At 43.9% G+C, this 21,174-nt stretch overlaps 1 protein-coding gene across 1 annotated transcript; it reads left to right on the top strand.

Annotated features, from left to right (window-relative positions):
- Positions 1-11,063: 11,063 nt before the first annotated feature.
- Positions 11,064-18,125, top strand: LOC144506909 (actin, alpha cardiac muscle 1). Its single transcript, XM_078233264.1, has 7 exons — positions 11,064-11,301; positions 13,848-13,989; positions 14,672-14,996; positions 15,394-15,555; positions 15,647-15,838; positions 16,718-16,899; positions 17,784-18,125. The coding sequence occupies exons 2-7, from the start codon at positions 13,861-13,863 to the stop codon at positions 17,925-17,927; spliced, it is 1,134 nt and encodes a 377-aa protein (XP_078089390.1). The 5' UTR covers positions 11,064-11,301; positions 13,848-13,860; the 3' UTR covers positions 17,928-18,125.
- Positions 18,126-21,174: the final 3,049 nt, after the last annotated feature.

The raw sequence follows: 21,174 nt of genomic DNA, 5'->3' as shown, positions 1-21,174 counted from the left end.
ACAAGGATGTTGCCTGGATTGAGTGGCATGCCTTATGAGGATAGGCTGAGGGAGCTTGGTCTTTTCTCCTTGGAGAGACGTAGGATGAGAGGAGACCTAATAGAGGTATATAAGATGTTGAGAGGCATAGATCGGGTGACACTCAGAGGCTTTTGGCTGCTACGCGAGGACACAGGTTTAAGGTGCTGGGGGGTAGGTACAGGGGAAATGTTAGGGGGAAGTTTTTCACACAGAGGGTGGTGGGCGAGTGGAATCGGCTGCCGTCAGTGGTGGTGGAGGCAAACTCAATAGGGACTTTTAAGAGACTCCTGGATGAGTACATGGGACTTAATAGGATGGAGGGTTATAGGTAGGCCTAAAAGGTAGGGATATGTTCGGCACAACTTGTGGGGCCGAAGGGCCTGTTTTTGTGCTGTAGTTTTCTATGTTTCTATGTTTCTAATGACAATGGGAGCGACTCTGAGAGAATTCCGATACAGAGAATACACTTGTTACACAGAGCCTGGGGGATTTGTATAACCGAAGCATTCCTGTGATACATCAGACCATTGGTTACTGAATCAACTCAACGACTGCTCCACTAATCTGGGGGAGCCTTGCAGTACTTGTCAGGATACGTGTCACTATGGTGGTAGCCTGCTACACACTGCACCTCCTCCTAAGGGGACAGCCCTTGTCATTGGCTGTACAGCGAGCAGCCAAGGAGCAGGAGGTGGCAAAGGAGCAGGAACCCAGACTGTCCCTTCCTGTCCTGGTTGTCTGTGAGGAGCGCATAAGGCCAGGATATTGGTAAGTCCGATCACAATTCCCCAATCACCGCACCTTACTGTCTCTCTGTCACTGAGCACCACAGAGCCCATAATGTAAAATCAAAACAACAAAATAAAAATTCTTAAACCGAATTTATAAATGGGACCTTTCATACTGCATACAAAAGTCACCTGTTTACCCTGTGCACTCCCTCAGTGCTCATCCTGCCCGTCACTGCCAATAATTGATCCTGTGATTTTTCCATCATCCCACAACCCAGAGATGAGAGAATTGGTGGTAACCACACAGCTAACCAGCCACAAACCATGGGTCCAATCTCATCCTCCTCTGAGAGCCTGCCCTGGATTTGGCCAGACCCTGGGCAACACCATCTGCAGCCATGCAGAACCTGATGAACCTGAGTGTCTTTATCTGAAGGCAATCTGAGCCGAAGCAAGCACCAAAACACATTGCAGTGTGGGATGGCAAACAGGCAAGCCCTCCTTCTAACACACTGGCCATGTTGTACTCCTGGGTAATTGTTTTAGTGTGAAATGTCTGTCTGCACATGATTTTCCTGATGATTGCCGAGTTCTTTTTAATGTTATTCATCTTTTCATTCTAGAATTTGAAATTGATTCAGATCCAACTCATCAGCTGTTCCAGATGATAGAACAACATGGCTAAAGGCCGAAAACTAATCTGGACCTTGTTCTGGTTAATTGTGCTTATTTTGTTTGGTTGGCCACTTGGTGTTTCCCTAGGTGCGGTCTATGGCTTTCTCTCCCCTCTGACCGTCTGCCTCGGACTCGACAAGTTAACGGACCTCCTTCTGACGGGTGCAAACCTGGGCAGAATCTGTGCCAATAATATGCTGAAAGGTAAACCTGCCTTCTGAAATGACCATCTGCCCTTTTCAAACAAAGGCAAATAAATGGACTTGGCATCAACATTCATGGTCACTCATAAATTTCTCACAACTTAAACAGTGCCATTTACCACTCTGTACATGAATAGGTGAATAGACGCTGTGAAATGTTCCAGTCCCACATAAAACCCCCCTCCCAGGCTTCTGCAATACAATTCCACCCCCTGCCATATCTGCACTTTGTTCAGTAGGTGGATCCATTTTTTACATTTCAGTCTTATTTAATTAATTTTACATTTGTTCACAGCTAGGATTCCTCATGTCCAGCAGCTCAGTCCTCACATCCCGCTCCAGTCAAGATGCCAGTTGGTCTGAGTTTATCTTTAATTCATTCATTCCTCCATTCCTCTCACCAGGTGAGAGTTCGGAGATCATTGGGGGCAAAAGGCAAGTGGTTCCAGTTAACTTGTTTTTACCCATTGATTCTGCCCTCTGATTCCCAAACATCCTGGCACATGCAACCCCTGAAGGCTTTACCTGGCCCAAATTTAGCCCCCAAATCTTGAAACATCTGTGAGCCTCCAGTCTCACTACTTTAGAAAATCCTCCCTGTACAAGAAACCATTGGTTAATTCATTCTATTCCTGCCTCCGACCTCCAGATTTCGGTCGAACATGAGCCAAGCTGTTTTCTATATTCCAAACAATGATTTACAATCTCGCTGACAGTGGCTACTCACCTCCTCAATAAGATCAATGAGAAATAGGAACAGGAAGAGGCCATTCAACGCATCAAACCTGCTCTGCCAATCAATAAGATCATGTCTGATCTGATTTTGGCCTGTGGTTCACTTTCCTTCCTTCCTACATCACCCTTGACTCCGTTGTAGATCAGAAAGGATGTGGAGGCTATGGAGAGAGTACAGAAAGAATTTACCAGGATGTTGCCTGGTATGGAGGGCATTAGCTATGAGGAGAGGTTTGGAGAAACTTTATTTGTTCTCAGAGGCGACCTGATAGAAGTCTACACTATTATGAGGTGCATCGACAGAGTGGATAGTCAGAAGCTTTTTCCAAGGGTGGAAGAGTCAATTAATAGGGGGCATAGGTTTAAGGTGCGAGAAGCAAGGTTTAAAGGAGATGTACGAGGCAAGTTTTTTACACAGAGAGTGTTGGGTGCCTGGAACTTGCTGCCGGGGGAGGTAGTGGAAGCGGATACGATAGTGATGTTTAAGGGGCGTCTTGACAAATACATGAATAGGATGGGAATAGAGGGATATGGTCCCGGAAGGGTAAGGGATTTTAGTTCAGTCGGGCAGCATGATTGGTGCAGGCTTGGAGGGCCGAAGGGCCTGTTTCTGTGCTGTAATTTTCTTTGTCCTAGAGATATCAACGATCAACTGCTCCCTGGTGTCAGGATTGAATATTGTCTGGATGAAAAGTTCTGTTCTCTCAGTCACCGTCATACCAAAACTAAACTGACAACCGTGGGCATAAGACCATAAGATATCGGAACAGAATTAGGCCATTTGGCCCATCGAGTCTGCTCCACCATTTGATCATGGCTGAGAAGTTTCTCAACCCCATTGTCCTGCCTTTTCTCCATAACCTTCGATCACCTTACCAATCAAGAACCTATCTATCTCTGTCTTAAACACACAGTCTCCACAGCCTTCTGTGGCAATGAGTTCCACAGGTTCACCATCCTCTGGTTGAAGAAATTCCTCTTCGTCTCAATTCTGAAGAGTCATCCTTTACTCCGAGGCTCCTAGTCTCTGTGTAGATGACAATAGTGTCATTGCCCACTCTGCATCAGACTTAAAAACTGCTCTCAATCTCTGTCTGCAATTCTGCAAACATGAAACCCAGTATTTCCCTGAATGTTGCCAAAGCAAAACTCAACCCATCACCCAGACCCGGTCAGCCAAGTATTCCACCTCCGAGATACGTTGAAGGAGTGACTCTGGAATATATTGAGTGTTTCCCATACCTTGACAGTCACCTCTCCCAAAAGGCCACCATTAACGAGGAGATCCAACACTGGGTCAGCTGTTCCAATTTAGCCCTCTACAAACTTCAGCAGTGAGTGTTTGACAGCAAAGATATCCTTAAGTCAACCAAAGTCCCAGTGTACAGAACAGTTGTCACCACCACACTGCTGTACTGCACTGAGACCTGGGTTGTGTACCAATGGCACACAGAAAGCCTTGAGAAATTCCATCAGCAATGTCTCCAGTGCAACTTTGAATGCAATGGGAGAACCTTCACACAGATGCTGGTGTCCTTCCTGAAGCCAGAATCACAAGAATTCAGCAAAAGCTCCTGCAAAATCACCCTCGCTGGACTAGACACTGGCTGGAACTCTATCATCGTGCCTGCCACAGAATCAGAGCGGGCGAGGGCCCAACAACGGAAATCTCCATTGACCTCAGGTGAGAATTTCCAGTCTCGCTCGAGCGAGTCCATAAAATCCTGCCTACTGTGTCTGGGTGACAGAAAACTATCTCCCCCCTCCCCCAAGGCCCTGTTTTTCCAAATTTTAAACGGCCAACTTTCCAGGGAGCACAAAGGAAACGCTTCATAGATACTTAGACGCTCCCCTTGTAGCACGGGGAGGGGCCTGTTGACAGTCATTCAAAATGGCGCCAACTCATCCATCAAACCACACAGTGGCACAGTGGTTAGCACTGCTGCCTCACAGCGCCAGGGACCCGGGTTCAATTCCGGCCTCGGGTCACTGTCTGTGTGGGATTTGCACTTTCTCCCCGTGTCTGCGTGGGTTTCCTCCGGGTGCTCCGGTTTCCTCCAACAGTCCAAAGATGTGCGGGTTAGGTTGATTGGCCATGCTAAATTGACCCTAGTGTCAGGGGGATTAGCAGGGTAAATATGTGGGGTTATAGTGATGGGATTGTGGTCAGTGCAGACTCGATGGGCCGAATGGCCTCCTTCTGCACTGCAGGGATTCTATGAGCCTATGATTCTAAACTGCCTCACATTTGAAGTCCACACCCTTAATAATGAGGCAGAGTGACGGCAGAGAAGGAAAGAGAGTGAAGCACATCCTGCCCTCCAAATTGCACTACTTAGCAGGATGTTATGTCCCACATACCCACAGATCCGGGCATTGAGTATCAATCAGCTCAGTCACACTGAAATCCAGGGGAGGAGGATATCATCCTTGAGTTGAGGGGAACCGCCAATGCTTCCCAAACTGAGAATAGCTCAGACTTGATAAACATGGCACTGCGAAGGGAGCTTACCCAGCTTTCTCAGGAACAGTCTGTGCTGCTGCCTGTGCACCCGTGTGGCATTCTTCAAGGAAATGGAATGCGCAAAGGTGTGCCCCTGTGTGCAGCCGAATTAGTGCCAGCCTGACATCACGCAGCCCAACTGATGTGGCACCAGGGTTCCAAGTGTAGACAGTTCGGGTTGTTTGCAGTGTTTACTCCTGGTGGACACAGAGTGAAGCAGCAGGTGGGCCCTTCAGTAATACTTCCCCTAAGCTGTATGGGTGCCCAATCACACAGCTTTTGGAAATGCAGAGTGCAGGATACAAATCTGCCATGCACAAGCCGGGCTCCTTGTAAGATGCACACATGCATGACTGTGCCTTATCTTAAAGGGCCCTCCCTCCCGGTGCAATAAGAGGCAACATTATCGAGCAGCAATACTTTTAAAGGGCCAGGTACACTGATTGCCAGTAACTTACATTTTCAGAATGTTTTCTAAAGCAATGTCAGGAAGCACTCTGAAGTGACTTTGGAAGTTATAGAATCCATAGAATCCTACAGTGCAGAAGGAGGCCGCTTGGCCCATCGAGTCTGCACCGACCACAATCCCACCCATGCCCTATTCCTGTAACCCCACATATTTACCCTATTAATCCCCCTGACACTAAGAGGTAATTTACCATGGCCAATCAACCTAACCTGTACGTCTTTGGACTGTGGGAGGAAACTGAAGCACCCAGAGGAAACCCACGCAGACACGGGGAGAATGTGCAAACTCCACACAGACAGTGACCCGAGGCCGGAATTGAACCTGGGTCCCTGGCGCTGTGAGGAAGCAGTTGCTAACCACTGTGCCACTTCCCTGCATTTGCCAGAAAGTGTGGTCGCATCCTCGCAGGGATGGCAGGGGAGTCGGTGACCTGGGTACACAAAGCTCCACTCACCTGATGAAGGAGCAGCACTCTGAAAGCTCATGATTCCAAATAAACCTGTCGGACTTTAAGCTGGTGTTGTGAGACTTCTTACTGGGTACACAAAGGCAGCAACAGCTATGGGGGCAACGGTGGCAGTGACTCTGGGCCTGTGCAAGATAGGGAGATGGAGCAGGGATGCAGGGAGGGGAAAACTCCACAGGATACCCTCTGTCAACATGGTGCTGGCCTCCTTCATGCCTTGGCAGCGATTGGAGGCTGTCTGGCAGACCACTGGTGGGGGGTAGGACTAGTTGAGTTGCCCTTGTGGAGACCTGACATTGACCCGATGGGTCAAATGGCCTCCCTCTGTACTCTGACCATTCTATAATTCAGCTCAATAAAAACTATCGACTTAATTTGATTACCAAGAGGGTACAGGTCATGGATTTAATGACAGGTCGGTTCCAGGGTTAGAAATCTGACAGCATTCTGTTGCAAGTAATTCTGTGCTATGTCATTAGGAAATGATGCAATAAGATAGTTTTGCAATTCCAAACACAATCAGCAGTATCAGTACTTTCTTCTGTACTAAGTTGAAGCTTTTTCTTCAGCTGTGACTTGCAAGACATTGTGGATAAACTGTTCAGCAACTGCACCAAATGCTTTCTAACAGAATTGTCTCTGTTTCACTGCTGATCCAGGCTGGGCAACAACAGGTGCTCACAACAGCTGGCGTTCGTCTGCTCCAAGACTTGGGTCTCAAATGAGGATGATACTGTTTCAAGGCTAAAATTGAATCGCAACTGTTTGTACAGTTACTTAGAAAGTGGTTTGTAACATTGCGGATTAAACTGGAAAAACAAAATTTTAATGACAAATACCATCCTAGTGATCACTTTTAATATTTACTCTTGAGATGTGAGTGTCTCTAGCTAGGCTGGCATTAACTGCCCTTGAGAAAGCAGAGGTGAGTCTTTTCCTTGAGTCGCTGCAGACCACATTGTGAACTTCTCCCACAATGCTCTTAGGTAGGGAATTCTGGGATTTTCACCCTTCAATAATGAAGGAATGGCGATAAATGCCCATTTCTGGAAGGGGTGTGCATTGTAACAGAGCTTAGAGGTCGTTGTGTTTCCAGGCACTTGCGGTCATTGTCAATCTAACTAGTGTAAGTCATGGATTTGAAAGTGTTTCTGAAAAACCTTGGCGAATTGCGACTGTGCATCCTGTAGATATCACACTGCAGGCCCGGTGCAGTGGTGGAGGAGGGAAAGAATATTTATGCCACTGAATGAGATGCTGATTAAACAGACTGGTTGGCCCTGTGTTGAACATTTGGGACATTGTTGCAGCCACACCCATCCTGGCAAGTGGAGAGTATTCCATCACACTTCTCACTTATGTCATGTGGGTAATAAAGAAGCTTTGGGGAGTCAGGAAGTGAGCCACTCACCATGGAATACCAACCTCTTACATTCTTGTAAACCACAATATTTATGCCACTGATCCAGTTCAGTTTATGGTTAATGGTCACCTCCAGGATGTTAATCGTCAGGGATGGGTGACAATTGCCGGAATTCTACTGCCCTGCCTGCCACGGGAATCGGAGAAGGTGAGGGGCGGTTAATAGGAATGTCCGTTGACCTTGGGCAGGATTTTCCGATCTCGGGTTGAGCAAAGCCACAAAATCCCGCCCAATATCTTTTACATACTTTGAAGGAAGAAGGTCATTGACTGACGCTTGTGTGGCGCTCATATTGCTTGCCACTTATCAGCCTAAGCCTGATGTCCAGGTCTTGCCACAGGATTGGCACAGATTGGAGCTTTCTCTGAAAATTAACAATCTTTGCACCTACGATAGACGGAAGATCCTTTATTAGAAAATGAGAATCAATATTGTTAGTGTGAAATGATCATGCTGGATAAAACCAAGCTCTGCTGTTAAATCCACAAGAACCCAAAATTGGCCACAATGTGACTTTGGCAAGTATATACTTTGGAAACTGCCACATTATGTTAATTTCTGCAAAAACTATGCAAGCATTTTAAAGAATGTGTCTAAAGGCAAGGGACCCAGCCTGGAGATGTTGGGCCAGGTGTGTTACTCCTCCAAAAGCTCTTCCTAAAAACAGCATCCTGCCATCTGGCTCCCAATTCAAATACATTCAAAGACATGAAAATGTTCATAGATATTAACTAAATATGCTTGGCCATTCCGGTCTAAATACCCCTGGCATGGTAAATCTAAATTGCTGCCACCCAATCTCTCTGCCCCTGAAAATTGATTTTTATAAATGTCTTAATTATATAGGAACATAGGAAATAGGAACAGGAATGGGCCAATTTCCCCATTGAACCTGTTCCCCCAATTCCAACAGATCATGGCTGATCATCCACCTCCACGCCATTTTACCCCACTACCCCCATTTCCCGTGATATCGTCCGTATCCAGAAATCTATCAATTTCTGTCTTGAGCATTCTCAATGACTGAACTCCCACTGCCCTCTGGAGTAGAAAATTCCAAAGATTCTCTACCAAGTTATTGAGAAATAACCAAACGCTAACTCTGTTTCTCTCACCACAGATGCTGCCTGACAGGCTGAGTTTATCCAGCAAGTTCAGTTGTGAATAATTTTTTAAAATTTTCCTGTTTCTCTTTTAATCCAATTTTTCTTTCCGTCACTTTATTTTACTTTCTGTAACCAAATAGTGAATTCAATTTGAATGAAATATTCAAACTGACACTTCCTGATTCAAGTGATTACACTGCTCATTAATAATTCTTCTATCTGATTGGGTCATGGGAAAGATACAGTTGCTCCCAGGAGCATTTTTGGTTGTTCAGTTCCAGTCAGTTCCAGAGCAGGACATTACAGAGAGTCTGTGGAATAGTGCAGATCATAGAATCTTTATAGTATAGAAGGAGACCATTTGGCCCATTGAGCCTGCACCAACAAGAATCCCACCCAGGCCCTATCACCATAACCACATGTATTTATCCTGCTAATCCCCCCGACACTAAGGAGCAATTTTAGCATGGCCAATCAACCTAACCCGCATACCTTTGGACTGTGGGAAGAAACCGGAGCACCCGGAGGAAATCCATGCAGGCACAGGGAGAATGTGCAAACTCCACACAGACAGTGACCCAAGGGAATTGAACCCAGGTCCCTGGTGCTGTGAGGCAGCAGTGTTAACCACTGTGCCACTGTGCCGCATATAAGATGTAAGGAATGGTTCCCAAGGCAAATGAGGACACCATTTCTATGTTTCTTGTTAATCTTTGTAGCGAACTGCAGGGGTGGGGCATGAAGTCCAAATTATTCCTTGCATTCCATGGAGGCTTTATCACACAAATAGCAACCTTACTGTAAGGCTGTCTGTGCAACAGCTGAACCAACACAACAGTGATTCAGTTAACCTATCATCCACAGCATATAACTTTTACATTCTGTTAAAACCTAGTGATCCCTGACATTTGAACTGAAATTTTTTTTTTAAGACAACCTAAAAGTCCTGAAACATTTTGAAAGAACTCTAATATCTCCCATTCCGCAGTGTTAATGTAAGCCTACTTGTGACACTCATAAATAAACTAAGTGGCTCCAATGCTTTTTACCAAGAGAACTGCGCTCTGCGAGTGGACACAAGGTGCAAATGTCCCGCTGTGTGTACCATTGGCACTCACACAGTCCTCAAGTCTGACAATCCCATCAATTACTCAACCAGATTATTTCTGTTTTAAGGAGGAGGAAAAATCCAGACAGGAATATTTGTTCTGTCCAGAAACCAAATCAATCTTGAGGAGATAAAGCCTGTTGGACTTCACGTTTCCCTGTTACTGTACATAGCTTGATATTTCTCAATCTATAACAGTGAGGTAGGAATGGAAATATAATTACGCAAATTGCTCCCACTTTAATGTTATTTGTTAAAGGCAGACTCAGCTGATACCAACAATTCCATGGATCCCTCTGGCAATTCCGTGAAGGAAGGTTGCCTCAGTGAAACCAATCTGGGATCCTCAGTCCTCTCGGAGCCTTCCCTCTGTGATGCGGGATCCCATAACCTCGGAAATTCCTCTTATGTTTTCCTATTTTTAGTTACTAAGCAGTTCAGGCATCAGGGCTGTAGCTTTAAGGCGTATCAGAGCGGAGACCTCCATCCCCCCCGCCTCCCCCCCGCCCAGTCTCAAAGAAGGCACTTCAGAGAAAGAAATGCCACACTCTAATCTTCAGAGTGGCAAATAACTGTGCAATGTTATAAAGATGTCCACTGCACATCTTATTAAAGTGGTGACATGATTTTTATTATGCCTGATGCAAACTCCTGCATTGTTTCAGAGGCTGTTCGTGGTTTCTTTGTGATATTCTCGATAGCCTCAGCTTACTGGGTTAATAAGTGAACACCACACTGTAAATCAATGCAGGATGGTTTAAATAAAGATCACTCCTCCATAAGTGGTGTATTATACATGTGTGCACACACATGTATTCTATATGTATGTACATATGCATTGTATAGGTGCACACATCTATTATATGTGCGTAGGTAGTATATATGTGTGCATGTATTATATATGTGCATACGTGTATTGTGTATATGTGCATACATGTGTTATATATGTACATACACGTATTATGCATATGGGCATACATGTATTATATATGTGCATGCATATATTACACGCGTGCATATGTTATATATGTACAACCAAATATATGTTCATACGTGTATTATGTAAATCTACGTGAATGCATATATGTGCATACATATTATGTGTACGCACATTATATGTGTACATACATGTATAATGTATATATAGACATGTGTTATAAATGTACACACATATAAATATACAATGTTTGTACACACTATATTCACATGGCATATTTACATACCTGGTAATGACTACAATGACTGGTGCAATTTATTATCTGCTGGAATGAATGCTCCAAATCAGGATTTGGAAGTTACTTGAATTACTGAGTCACCCTGAAGCGAACACTATCTGGATGAATGTTTGTATTTGCCCCATTCAGATGAATATCCGATTTGGAAATACCATGTAAGTCAGTGGGAACCCTGAGCGGCGCTAGTGCAAGTCCCAGAGTAATTCAGGAAGCTGGCTTCTGGCGGCCCACGCTGTGATCTTGCCCCTTGCATCCCCACCTTTCGGCATTTACGGATGTTTTTTAGTTGCAATTCCCTATTTGGCCATGCCTTTGATGTTTCTGTGTGGACCGCTGCAGCTCTGCAGGCTGCGGAAGGCACTCTGTCCTTACATGGGCTAAGTTTGGAATTGCTGGGACTGTACACACACTCAGCCTGCCGTCCCTCCCTGCAGCCGCTGTCTCCATTAATGGTTTCCCTGAGACTCAGTGGCGTGAAGGCGACCAAATATGGTTAAGGTCTCGGGCTCTCCCTCTGGGGGCCCTCTGTCTCAGCAACGCATCAGGGAATATAAATTCTTCTCTGCCTCACACTTAATCTCCGACCCAGCATTGCAGAGGAACGGGTGATTGAAGGTTCTACTCTGGTAAGTTACCCTAAAGCCTATTCAAACCAGGAGGGTGGTACAGGAGAGTAGAGAGTCCCCAATTCCAAAATTTTTCAAACTTATACAACCCGCGTGATTTTTAAACAAACTAGTTTAAATGGAATTTTAGAGTGAAAAATGTGGTCTTTAATTTCATTGCAGGTTCAATTCTTGGATATTTGGAGGCTGTTCAGCAAACCTGACCCAATAAAGAAGGAAAATAAAACAAAACTCAATTAATTTTCAACAAATATAATTTGAACAGTTTTAGAAACAGAATCTCTCAATTGCTTGTTTCCCCTGCCCCAAGCTTTGCTGTTACTTAATCAGATTTGATCTGATTTGATTTATTATTGTCACATGTATTAACATACAGTGAAAAGTATTGTTTCTTGCGCGCTATACTGACAAAGCATACCATTCATAGAGAAGGAAAGGCAAGAGTGCAAAATGTAGTGTTACATCATAGCTAAGGTGTAAAGAAAGATCGACTTAATGCAAGGTAGGTCAATTCAAAATTCTGAAGGCAGCACGGTGATCTCAGACTTTTGTATCTTTTTCCCGACGGAAGAAGGTGGAAGAGAGAATGTCTGGGGTGCGTGGCGTCCTTAATTACGCTGGCTGCTTTGCTGAGGCAGCGGGAAGTGTAGACAGAGTCAATGGATGGGAGGCTGGTTTGCGTGATGGATTGGGCTACATTCATGACCTTTTGTAGTTCCTTGCGGTCTCGGGCAGAGCAGAACCATACCAAGCTGTGATACAACCAGAAAGAATGCTTTCTATGGTGCCTCTGTAAAAGTTGGTGAGAGTCGTAGCGGACATGCCAAATTTCCTTAGTCTTCTGAGAAAGTAGAGGCGTTGGTGGGCTTTCTTAACTATAGTGTCGGCATGGGGGGACCAGGACAGGTTGTTGGTGATCTGGACACCTAAAATCAAAAAAAGATGTGGACTCTTCAAGTTCACTAGATTGATCCCGGATACGGAGGGATTTTCTTATGAGGAGAGGTTGAATAGTCTTCACGAAACAAAGATTGAAAAGTATTCTTCGTAAAGAAACTATAAGTGGATCGAGCCTAACAGAAGAAAATTTACTGGCTGAATTAGCAGGCCGGGCAAAAGGGAATTTAAATCGTGTTGAACCGGGGATCATTATTTTATGAGTGGGATTTGCATTTTGTTTTAGAACCGCACAATTAACTTGTAAAAAAGTTAACACAACTGAAGTATTGAAGCCCAACTTAATTGAGTTTCATACTTTACCTGGCTTCCTCTGCACTCAGCAAGTAGATAGATAGATGCAACCCAAACAAGCCTTTATGGAAGTAATTCAGATATAATTACAATCCAAGTGTCAATGTAAACTTTAAAATATATAGCGTTATTTACTTTAACCACCTGATGAGGGTGGTACAAAGATAGTTGGGAAGACAACTGGTAAAGGTGACACCTAAAGAGGGATATAGACAGGTTAAGTGAGTGGGCAAAAATTTGGCAGATGGAATATAATGTAGGTAAATGTGAAGTTCTGCACTTTGGTAGGAAGAATAAAGGAGTTGAATATTGTTTAAATGGAGAAAGACTGCAGAAAGCTGCAGCACAGGGAGATTTGGGGGTCCTCGTGCATAAATCACTAAAAGCTGATTGTAAGTTCAATGTAAATCACTAAAAGCTAGTATGTAAGTTCAGCAGCTAATAGGAGAGGCAAATGGAATGATGACCTTTATTTCAAAGGAAATAAATGTAGGCAGGTCTTGCTTAACCTGTACAGGCACTATTTAGACCACAGCTGGAATACTGTGGACAGTTTTGGTCCCCTTATCTAAGGAAAGATATACTGCCATTGGGGGCAGTCGAGAGAAAGTTCACTAGATTGTTCCCGGATACGGAGGGATTTTCTTATGAGGAGAGGTTGAATAGTTTGGACCTGTACTCATTGGAGTTTAGAAGAATGAGAGACAACCTTATTGAGATTCATAGGATTCTCAGGGGGCTTGACAGGGTAGATGCTGAGAGATTGTTTCCCCTTGTGGGAGAATTTAGGACCAGAGGGCATAATCTCAGTAAGGGGGTTGCCCATTGAAACCAGAGATGAAGAGGAATTTTCTCGCTCAGATGGTAGTGAATGTGTGGAATTCGTTACCACAGAGGGCTTTAGGGGCTGGGTCATTAGGCATATTCAAGGCTGAGATGGACAGATTTTTAATCAGTCAGGGGATCAAGGTTTATGGGGATAAGGTAGGCAAGTGGAGTTGAGGATTATCACATGATTTCATTGAGTGGTGGAGCAGGCTCGATGGGCCAAATGGCCTACTTCTGCCCCTATGTCTTGTGGTGCTATGAAAATGGTGTTGCAGTTAAACCAGTCCAATGGCTAAATGTCAGTAAAATAGGAAGTTTTCATATCAAAAGCTATTTTATACATCACCAACTATAGCACTGTTGCTTTGAAGCCTATACTTGATCCAGGTGTATTCCACCTGTCCTGCAGTACAGTCCTTTGGTGATGTCTATGATGACCGTTTCATCATAACTCCTTCTGTTTGTAGATTCCAAATCACCATGTGTGACGACGAGGAAACCACCGCTTTAGTGTGTGACAATGGCTCCGGGCTAGTGAAGGCTGGATTCGCTGGTGATGATGCCCCCCGAGCCGTCTTTCCCTCCATCGTTGGCCGCCCACGCCACCAGGTACCCAACACTCAACATTCCTTCACCCTCCACTAGAGGGCATTATGAGTAGATAGCCTCTCTTAGTGAAACTCCCCAGGATAATTTTCTTGCAAATTTTGTAAGCTTTCCAAACTCCAGACATTCAAACTCCCTTTGTCCAAGAGTCTCTGGAGTTCTACTCTTAAAATGTTTACTCAAGTTGCAAAATTTGCTCTTTAAATTCTTAGAATCCCTACAGTGCAGAAGAAGCCATTCGGCCCATCGAGTCTGCACCGACTCTCTGACAGAGTATCTTACCCAGGCCCTCTCCCCCACCCTATCCCGTAACCCCATACATTTTCCAGTGGCTAATCCATCTAACCTACATATCCTGAGACACCAAGGGGTAATTTAGCATAGTTAATCTACCTTACCTGTGCATCTTTGGACTGTGGGAAGAAACCGGAGCACCCGGAGGAAACCCACACAGGGGAGAATGTGCAAACTCCACAGTCACCCAAGGCCAGAATCGAACCCGGGTCCCTGGAGCTGTGAGGCAGCAGTGCTAACCACTGTGCCATCATGCCTTGACTAAATACTTATGCTGTTGGTCTGTAAAGATAATTTATTCATTATCATCTTATATTATAGATTGAACAGTATGAAGATAGAGAGCTGGTTAATGTTCAAGCAGTTAATATGTCTTTCTATGATATCATAGGGTGTCATGGTAGGTATGGGCCAGAAGGATTCCTATGTAGGTGATGAGGCCCAGAGCAAAAGAGGTATCTTGACCCTGAAATATCCCATCGAACATGGTATCATCACCAACTGGGATGACATGGAGAAGATCTGGCACCACACCTTCTACAATGAACTCCGTGTGGCACCTGAAGAACACCCCACACTTCTTACTGAGGCTCCTCTTAATCCCAAGGCTAACCGTGAGAAAATGACCCAAATTATGTTTGAGACTTTCAACGTCCCAGCCATGTACGTCGCTATCCAGGCTGTCCTTTCCCTGTATGCCTCTGGTCGCACCACAGGTAAGCACAGAAGTCCCAAACGATGATGTTTACTGATGTGACAGTTGCTTCGGATGGTCCCCTAAAATTATTGGACTTGCTGTGAAATGTAAAATCTAGTAAACTGTCGAATTTGAGAACTATTGATTTCACAGAGTGTTTAAAATATCATCCGAAATGTTGCCATATATTACTTTCATTAGAAGACGTTGGTAAGCCTTATCAGTAATTCACCCATACTGATTATACAACTCCTTAATTTCGTGTTACATTGCTGGAGATACTGAAATATAGAATTGACCTGCCTTAGAAATGAGGAATGCGTGATGTGAAGGTGGGGAGAATGAGCTTTTGGACATCTGATTGGAGATTGGCAGTTCATGATGTCCATTATTGAATTTACATTCTGTTACTCTAGGTATTGTCCTGGACTCTGGAGATGGCGTTACTCATAATGTTCCAATCTATGAGGGTTATGCTCTTCCTCATGCCATCATGCGCCTGGATCTAGCTGGCAGGGATCTCACTGACTACCTCATGAAGATTCTTACTGAACGCGGCTATTCCTTCGTGACAACTGGTATGCAGCTACTAGTATACTCAGGCCATCATATTATCTATATTCTGAAATCCAACAAGGGTGTCTCAATGATTTCCATGTCTGTCCACAGCTGAGCGTGAGATTGTCCGTGACATTAAGGAGAAGCTGTGTTATGTCGCCCTGGACTTTGAGAATGAAATGGCCACTGCAGCCTCTTCATCCTCCCTGGAAAAGAGCTATGAGTTGCCTGATGGTCAGGTCATCACCATTGGTAACGAGCGTTTCCGTTGTCCTGAGACCCTCTTCCAGCCGTCTTTCATTGGTAAGTGTTCAGGTTTATTCAGACTGTGTACACCACTTGATGAATTTTTGTGTGACTTTGATGGACACTATGAAGGATAAATGTTATTCTCCAGAAAGCCTGGTTGCGAAGGATAAAACAGGAGCCAATATTTACATACTTTTAGATGCAATTTATTCAGAGATGCACATTATAAACACACTCTTCCTAAGCTCAAACTCCAATTCCAGTTTGTTACTATTTATAGGAGACTAAGTAAATCCTGAGTTAAAGCTCACCCCTAAAAACCAATTCAGTGCAATTAATATACAACTAACAACATATACCCAATGCTCAAAACACCTTCAATCATTCCAGTCAAACCTCTCTAATGAATAAGAACTTGGAGGAAATATATGTAAAGAAAAAAGATGGTCCCAGATGACCAGAGATTGCTGTCTCCACTTTGAGGGGAAGAGCTGACTGGTAGTGATTTAACCTGAGGGTCACCACACCTCAGGCGAGGAGCAAGGTTGAGAAGGCAGGGCCTTCATGAATAACCTCAGCTGGAAGGGGAATTGAACCCATGCTGTTGGCATCGCTTTGTATCACGGACCAACTGAGCCAGAACAACCCCCAATATATGTAATATATTGCTAATATATGCTAACATGCATTGTATGTAAGCCTGTAATAACAATCTATGGTGGAACAGGAGCTAATGGGTGTTTATTGGAGGTCGGGTTTCAATTGGCTGGTGGCCATCTGGCAACATATGACTTATTTTGACTTGATGCACATTAAATCTGAACAGGTGTGAGCTGTTGTTTTCTCTCCAAGTTGTATGGCATCATTTTCATCTTGCCCACTCAACAGTTTTCATTCATAATAATTGTACGACTTGGTCCATTCTTAAAACAGGCATGGAGTCTGCTGGCATTCATGAAACTACATACAACAGCATCATGAAGTGTGATATTGACATCCGTAAGGATCTGTATGCCAATAATGTCCTGTCTGGTGGCACCACCATGTACCCTGGTATTGCTGACCGTATGCAAAAGGAGATCACTGCCCTGGCCCCAAGTACCATGAAGATCAAGGTAACACATTGAAAACTGTCATAAAATGATTGGAATTGAATTTTAGTGCAATTCCAAAAATGTTACATGCAAAATTGGGGCGGCGCGGTGGCATAGTGGTTAGCACTTCTACCTCACAGTGCCAGGGACCCGGGTTCGATTCCCGGCTTAGGTGACAGTCTGTGCGGAGTCTACATGTTCTCCCCGTTTCTGTGTGGGTTTCCTCCGGGTGCTCCGGTTTCCTTCCACAGTCTGAAAGATGCGCTGATTAGGTGCATTGGCCATGATAAATTCTCCCTCAGTGTACCCGAACAGGTATCGGAGTGTGACAGCTAGGGGATTTTCACAGTAGCTTCATTGCAGTGTTAATGTAAGCCTACTTGTGACTAATAAAATAAACTTAACAAACTTAACTATTGGGCTGTCTGCTAGTACTATAAATAATTGTAAAAGATCATCTGTTCTTACCAAAAGAGAAAATGCTGGAAAATCTCAGCAGGCCTGGCAGCATCTGTAAGGAGAGAAAAGAGCTGACGCTTCGAGTCCAGATGACCCTTTGTCAAAGCTCAAACTTTGACAAAGCTTTGACAAAGGGTCATCTGGACTCGAAACGTCAGCTCTTTTCTCCCCTTACAGATGCTGCCAGACCCGCTGAGATTTTCCAGCATTTTCTCTTTTGGTTTCAGATTTCAGCATCCACAGTAATTTGCTTTTAACATCTGTTCTTACAGCAGATATTAATTTAATCTAACTAATTTTGATAATGCTTTGTTCATTTGGAAAATACTATTAACGTATAATTTAAGGTTTAAAAAATTTTCCTGCACTGCTATTGGTGAGGACAGTTTTCAGGTAGAATTACTTCAGGGCATACCCGGTGCTAATGACCTTTCTTCATGCTTCAGATCATTGCTCCACCTGAGCGTAAATATTCCGTCTGGATCGGAGGCTCTATTCTGGCCTCGCTCTCCACCTTCCAGCAGATGTGGATCAGCAAACAGGAGTACGATGAAGCAGGTCCATCCATCGTCCATCGCAAATGCTTCTAAACATCATGATTTTAACTTACTTTGAACTCAGGTTGATAAGATTGTGCCTCTGGTTACTTTGAATCAATGGGCCATCGGGAAATACAAAATAGTTTCAAAACTATTTTCATTGTACAGTTTGTTTACACATGTGCAATTTATTTGTGACAATAATATTTATTGATCTATAAATAAAATAAGACTGGAACTTGCAACTTCTGAGCAGTGTCTAAATGAAGGTGGTATTGGGAGGAGTTGACAATTCATGGAGGTGACAACGTCAGAGACATATGATGGAGTCTATTTACACTTTAACTTTAGTGTCACCACCAAATGTTGAATTCTCAGATAGCATTTAAATCTCCAAATGATTCCAGGGTTTCTATTCCAATTGGCTCCAGGGAGAGATTTGAATTCAGGCTGCAATCATTTTGTGTGAAGGGAAACAACTCAAAATATAGCCATATCGTATCATTCCCCGCTTTGCACTTCAGTTTTAGTCAACATGAAGCAATTTTGACTCAGCACCAACACTAATCTGACTCGGTAAGTCCCGAGTAAACTCCAAAGATGTGCAGGTCATTTGGATTCGCCATGGTAAATTGCCCCTTAGTGTCCAAAGATTTGTAGGGTAGGTGGATTAGCCATGGTAAATATGCGAGGTTACGGGGGATAGGGCGGGGGCCTGGGTAAGATACTCTTGTCAGAGAATCGGTGCAGACTCGATGGGCCGAATGGCCTCTTCTGCACTGTAAGAATTCCATGATTCTATGGTAAAGGCCTGTGCAGACCCCACAACAAAGTGTAGTGCTCATGAGATGGTAGATTCACACCAACTACTTTGACAGCAGGTAGAGAAGAAATTCAATGATGTTATATCTGAGTTACAAAGTGCTCAAAGGATCAGGTTAAATATTAACAGCTCAGGAATTCTTCACCCCTCTCCCTTCCCTTCTACACACACTTTTAATAGATTTGAACATTTAACTGTTGGGGGTAGGGACTTCTGCTCACCCACATATCCAGCCACACACAAAGCCATTTCCAAGACAAAACTGTTCCAGTTCTAACCAGGCACTGTAAACCCCCATTCTGTAATTTTGTCTAACCCCTTCAAATGAACAATTTGATCAACAATTCTGGTGTGATTCTAATACTGGAATATGAATGTACTCTTGTTAACTTTTTACAAACGGGCATTAACACTGGGCATAGAGCCTCAATATATTCATGGACGAAAAGAAATTGGTTTAGGTTGGAGGGTCACAGTTTTTTTTTTTAACTGGTCGGTGCAACATCGTGGGCCGAAGGGCCTGTTCTGCGCTGTAATGTTCTATGTTCTATGTTCTAATATGTATTGTGATCAATTTTACTACTTCAAATATTAAGCCATTGAGTTGAAGCAAAAAGACACTAAAGAAATGTCACATCTATATGAGGAATGTGAAATGTTGCTACTTCTGAAGGTCAACATAGAGACCAAAATTGGCTGTGAGAGAACATGGAGTGCGGGGGGCAATTCAAATTGAACTAGTAAACATCTAATGAATACGCTAAGTTTGACTGTACAAAGTAAACATGGGATCACCAAATAACAAGGAAGGTAAATATTAAAGCTGCCATTGTCTTCCAGAGAAATTAAACTTGACTTTAGATAAGTTTCCGACAGATTGATGTGTGAAATGGGTGACTTTAGAAATGGTGAAAGTTGAGGTTATCAACTTTCCCAATAATTTCAATCCTTCTTTACGTCTGTTAGACAAGATATATCTTAGATCTGTAAAAATATTTCTAAAATTTATAACATCCTGAGAGAAAGGATAGTTCGCTCCATTGGCTAGAATGCAGGTGCAGAATGATGCCAATGGTGCAAGGTTGACCCCTGGCTCTGGCAGTTCATGGAGGCCTGCCTCCTTGCCTTGCCTATGCTTGATGTGAAGTGGTGCCCCTCAAGCGATATAACCACTTGTCTCTCCCTTGCAGAAAGAGACACCTATGGTTCCTTGGGGTCTATGATTCATTACAAATTAAAACAGTGTGAGTACTATGCTGCATCGGTTCAATTAAAAGACACTAGGTCTCAATTAGGTAAGCAGAAATGGCAGCCGTAGCCACGTTTCATCATGTAACACATGTTTACTTTGGGTTCCCCAGTTCCATTGTTACACGTGGCTTCTCACAGGAATAACCAGGCAGTAAGTAGTGATTTGCCACAGGGCTCGGTGCTGGGACCCCAGCTATTCACAATACATATTAATGATTTGGATGAGTCATAGAGGTTTACAGCATGGAAACAGGCCCTCCAGCCCAACTTGTCCATGCCGCCCTTTTTTAAAAAACCCCTAAGCTAATCGCAAGTGCCCGCATTTGGCCCATATCCCTCTATACCCATCGTACCCATGTAACTATCTAAATGCTTTTTAAAAGACAAAATTGTACCCCCCTCTACTACTACCTCTGGCAGTTCCACTCACCACCCTCTGTGTGAAATAATTGCCTCTCTGGACACTTTTGTATCTTTCCCCTCTCATCTTAAACCTTTGCCCTCTCGTTTTAGACTCCCCTATCTTTGGGAAAAGATATTGACTATCTAGCTGATCTGTGCCCCTCATTATTTTATAGACCTCTATAAGATCACCCCTCAGCCTCCTACGCTCCAGAGAAAAAAGTCCCAGTCTATCCAGCCTCTCATAACTCAATCCATCAAGTCCCAGCAGCATTCTAGTAAATCTTTTCTGCACTCTTTCTAGTTTAGTTATATCCTTTCTATAATAGGGTGACCAGAATTGCACACAGTATTCCAAATGTGGCCTCACCAATGTCGTGTACAACTTCAACAAGACATTCCAACTCCTGTATTCAATGTTCCGACCGATGAAACCAAGCATGCCGAATGCCTTCTTCACCACTCTGTCCACCTGTGATTCCACTTTCAAGGAGCTATGAACATGTGCCTCTAGATCTCTTTGTTCTGTAACTCTCCCCAATGCCCTACCATTAACTGAGTAAGTCCTGCCCTGGTTCAATCTACCAAAATGCATCACCTCGTATTTGTCTAAATTAAACTCCATCTGCCATTCGTCAGCCCACTGGCCCAATTGATCAAGATCCTGTTGCAATCCGAGATAACCTTCTTCACTGTCCACTATGCCACCAATCTTAGTGTCATCTGCAAACTTACTAACCATGCCTCCTAAATTCTCATCCAAATCATTAATATAAATGACAAATAACAGTGGACCCAGCACTGATCCCTGAGGCACACCTC

This window comes from Mustelus asterias, chromosome 18 (assembly GCF_964213995.1).
Source record: "Mustelus asterias chromosome 18, sMusAst1.hap1.1, whole genome shotgun sequence".
NCBI lineage: Eukaryota > Metazoa > Chordata > Chondrichthyes > Carcharhiniformes > Triakidae > Mustelus > Mustelus asterias.
This window is presented reverse-complemented; position numbering and strand designations above follow the sequence as displayed.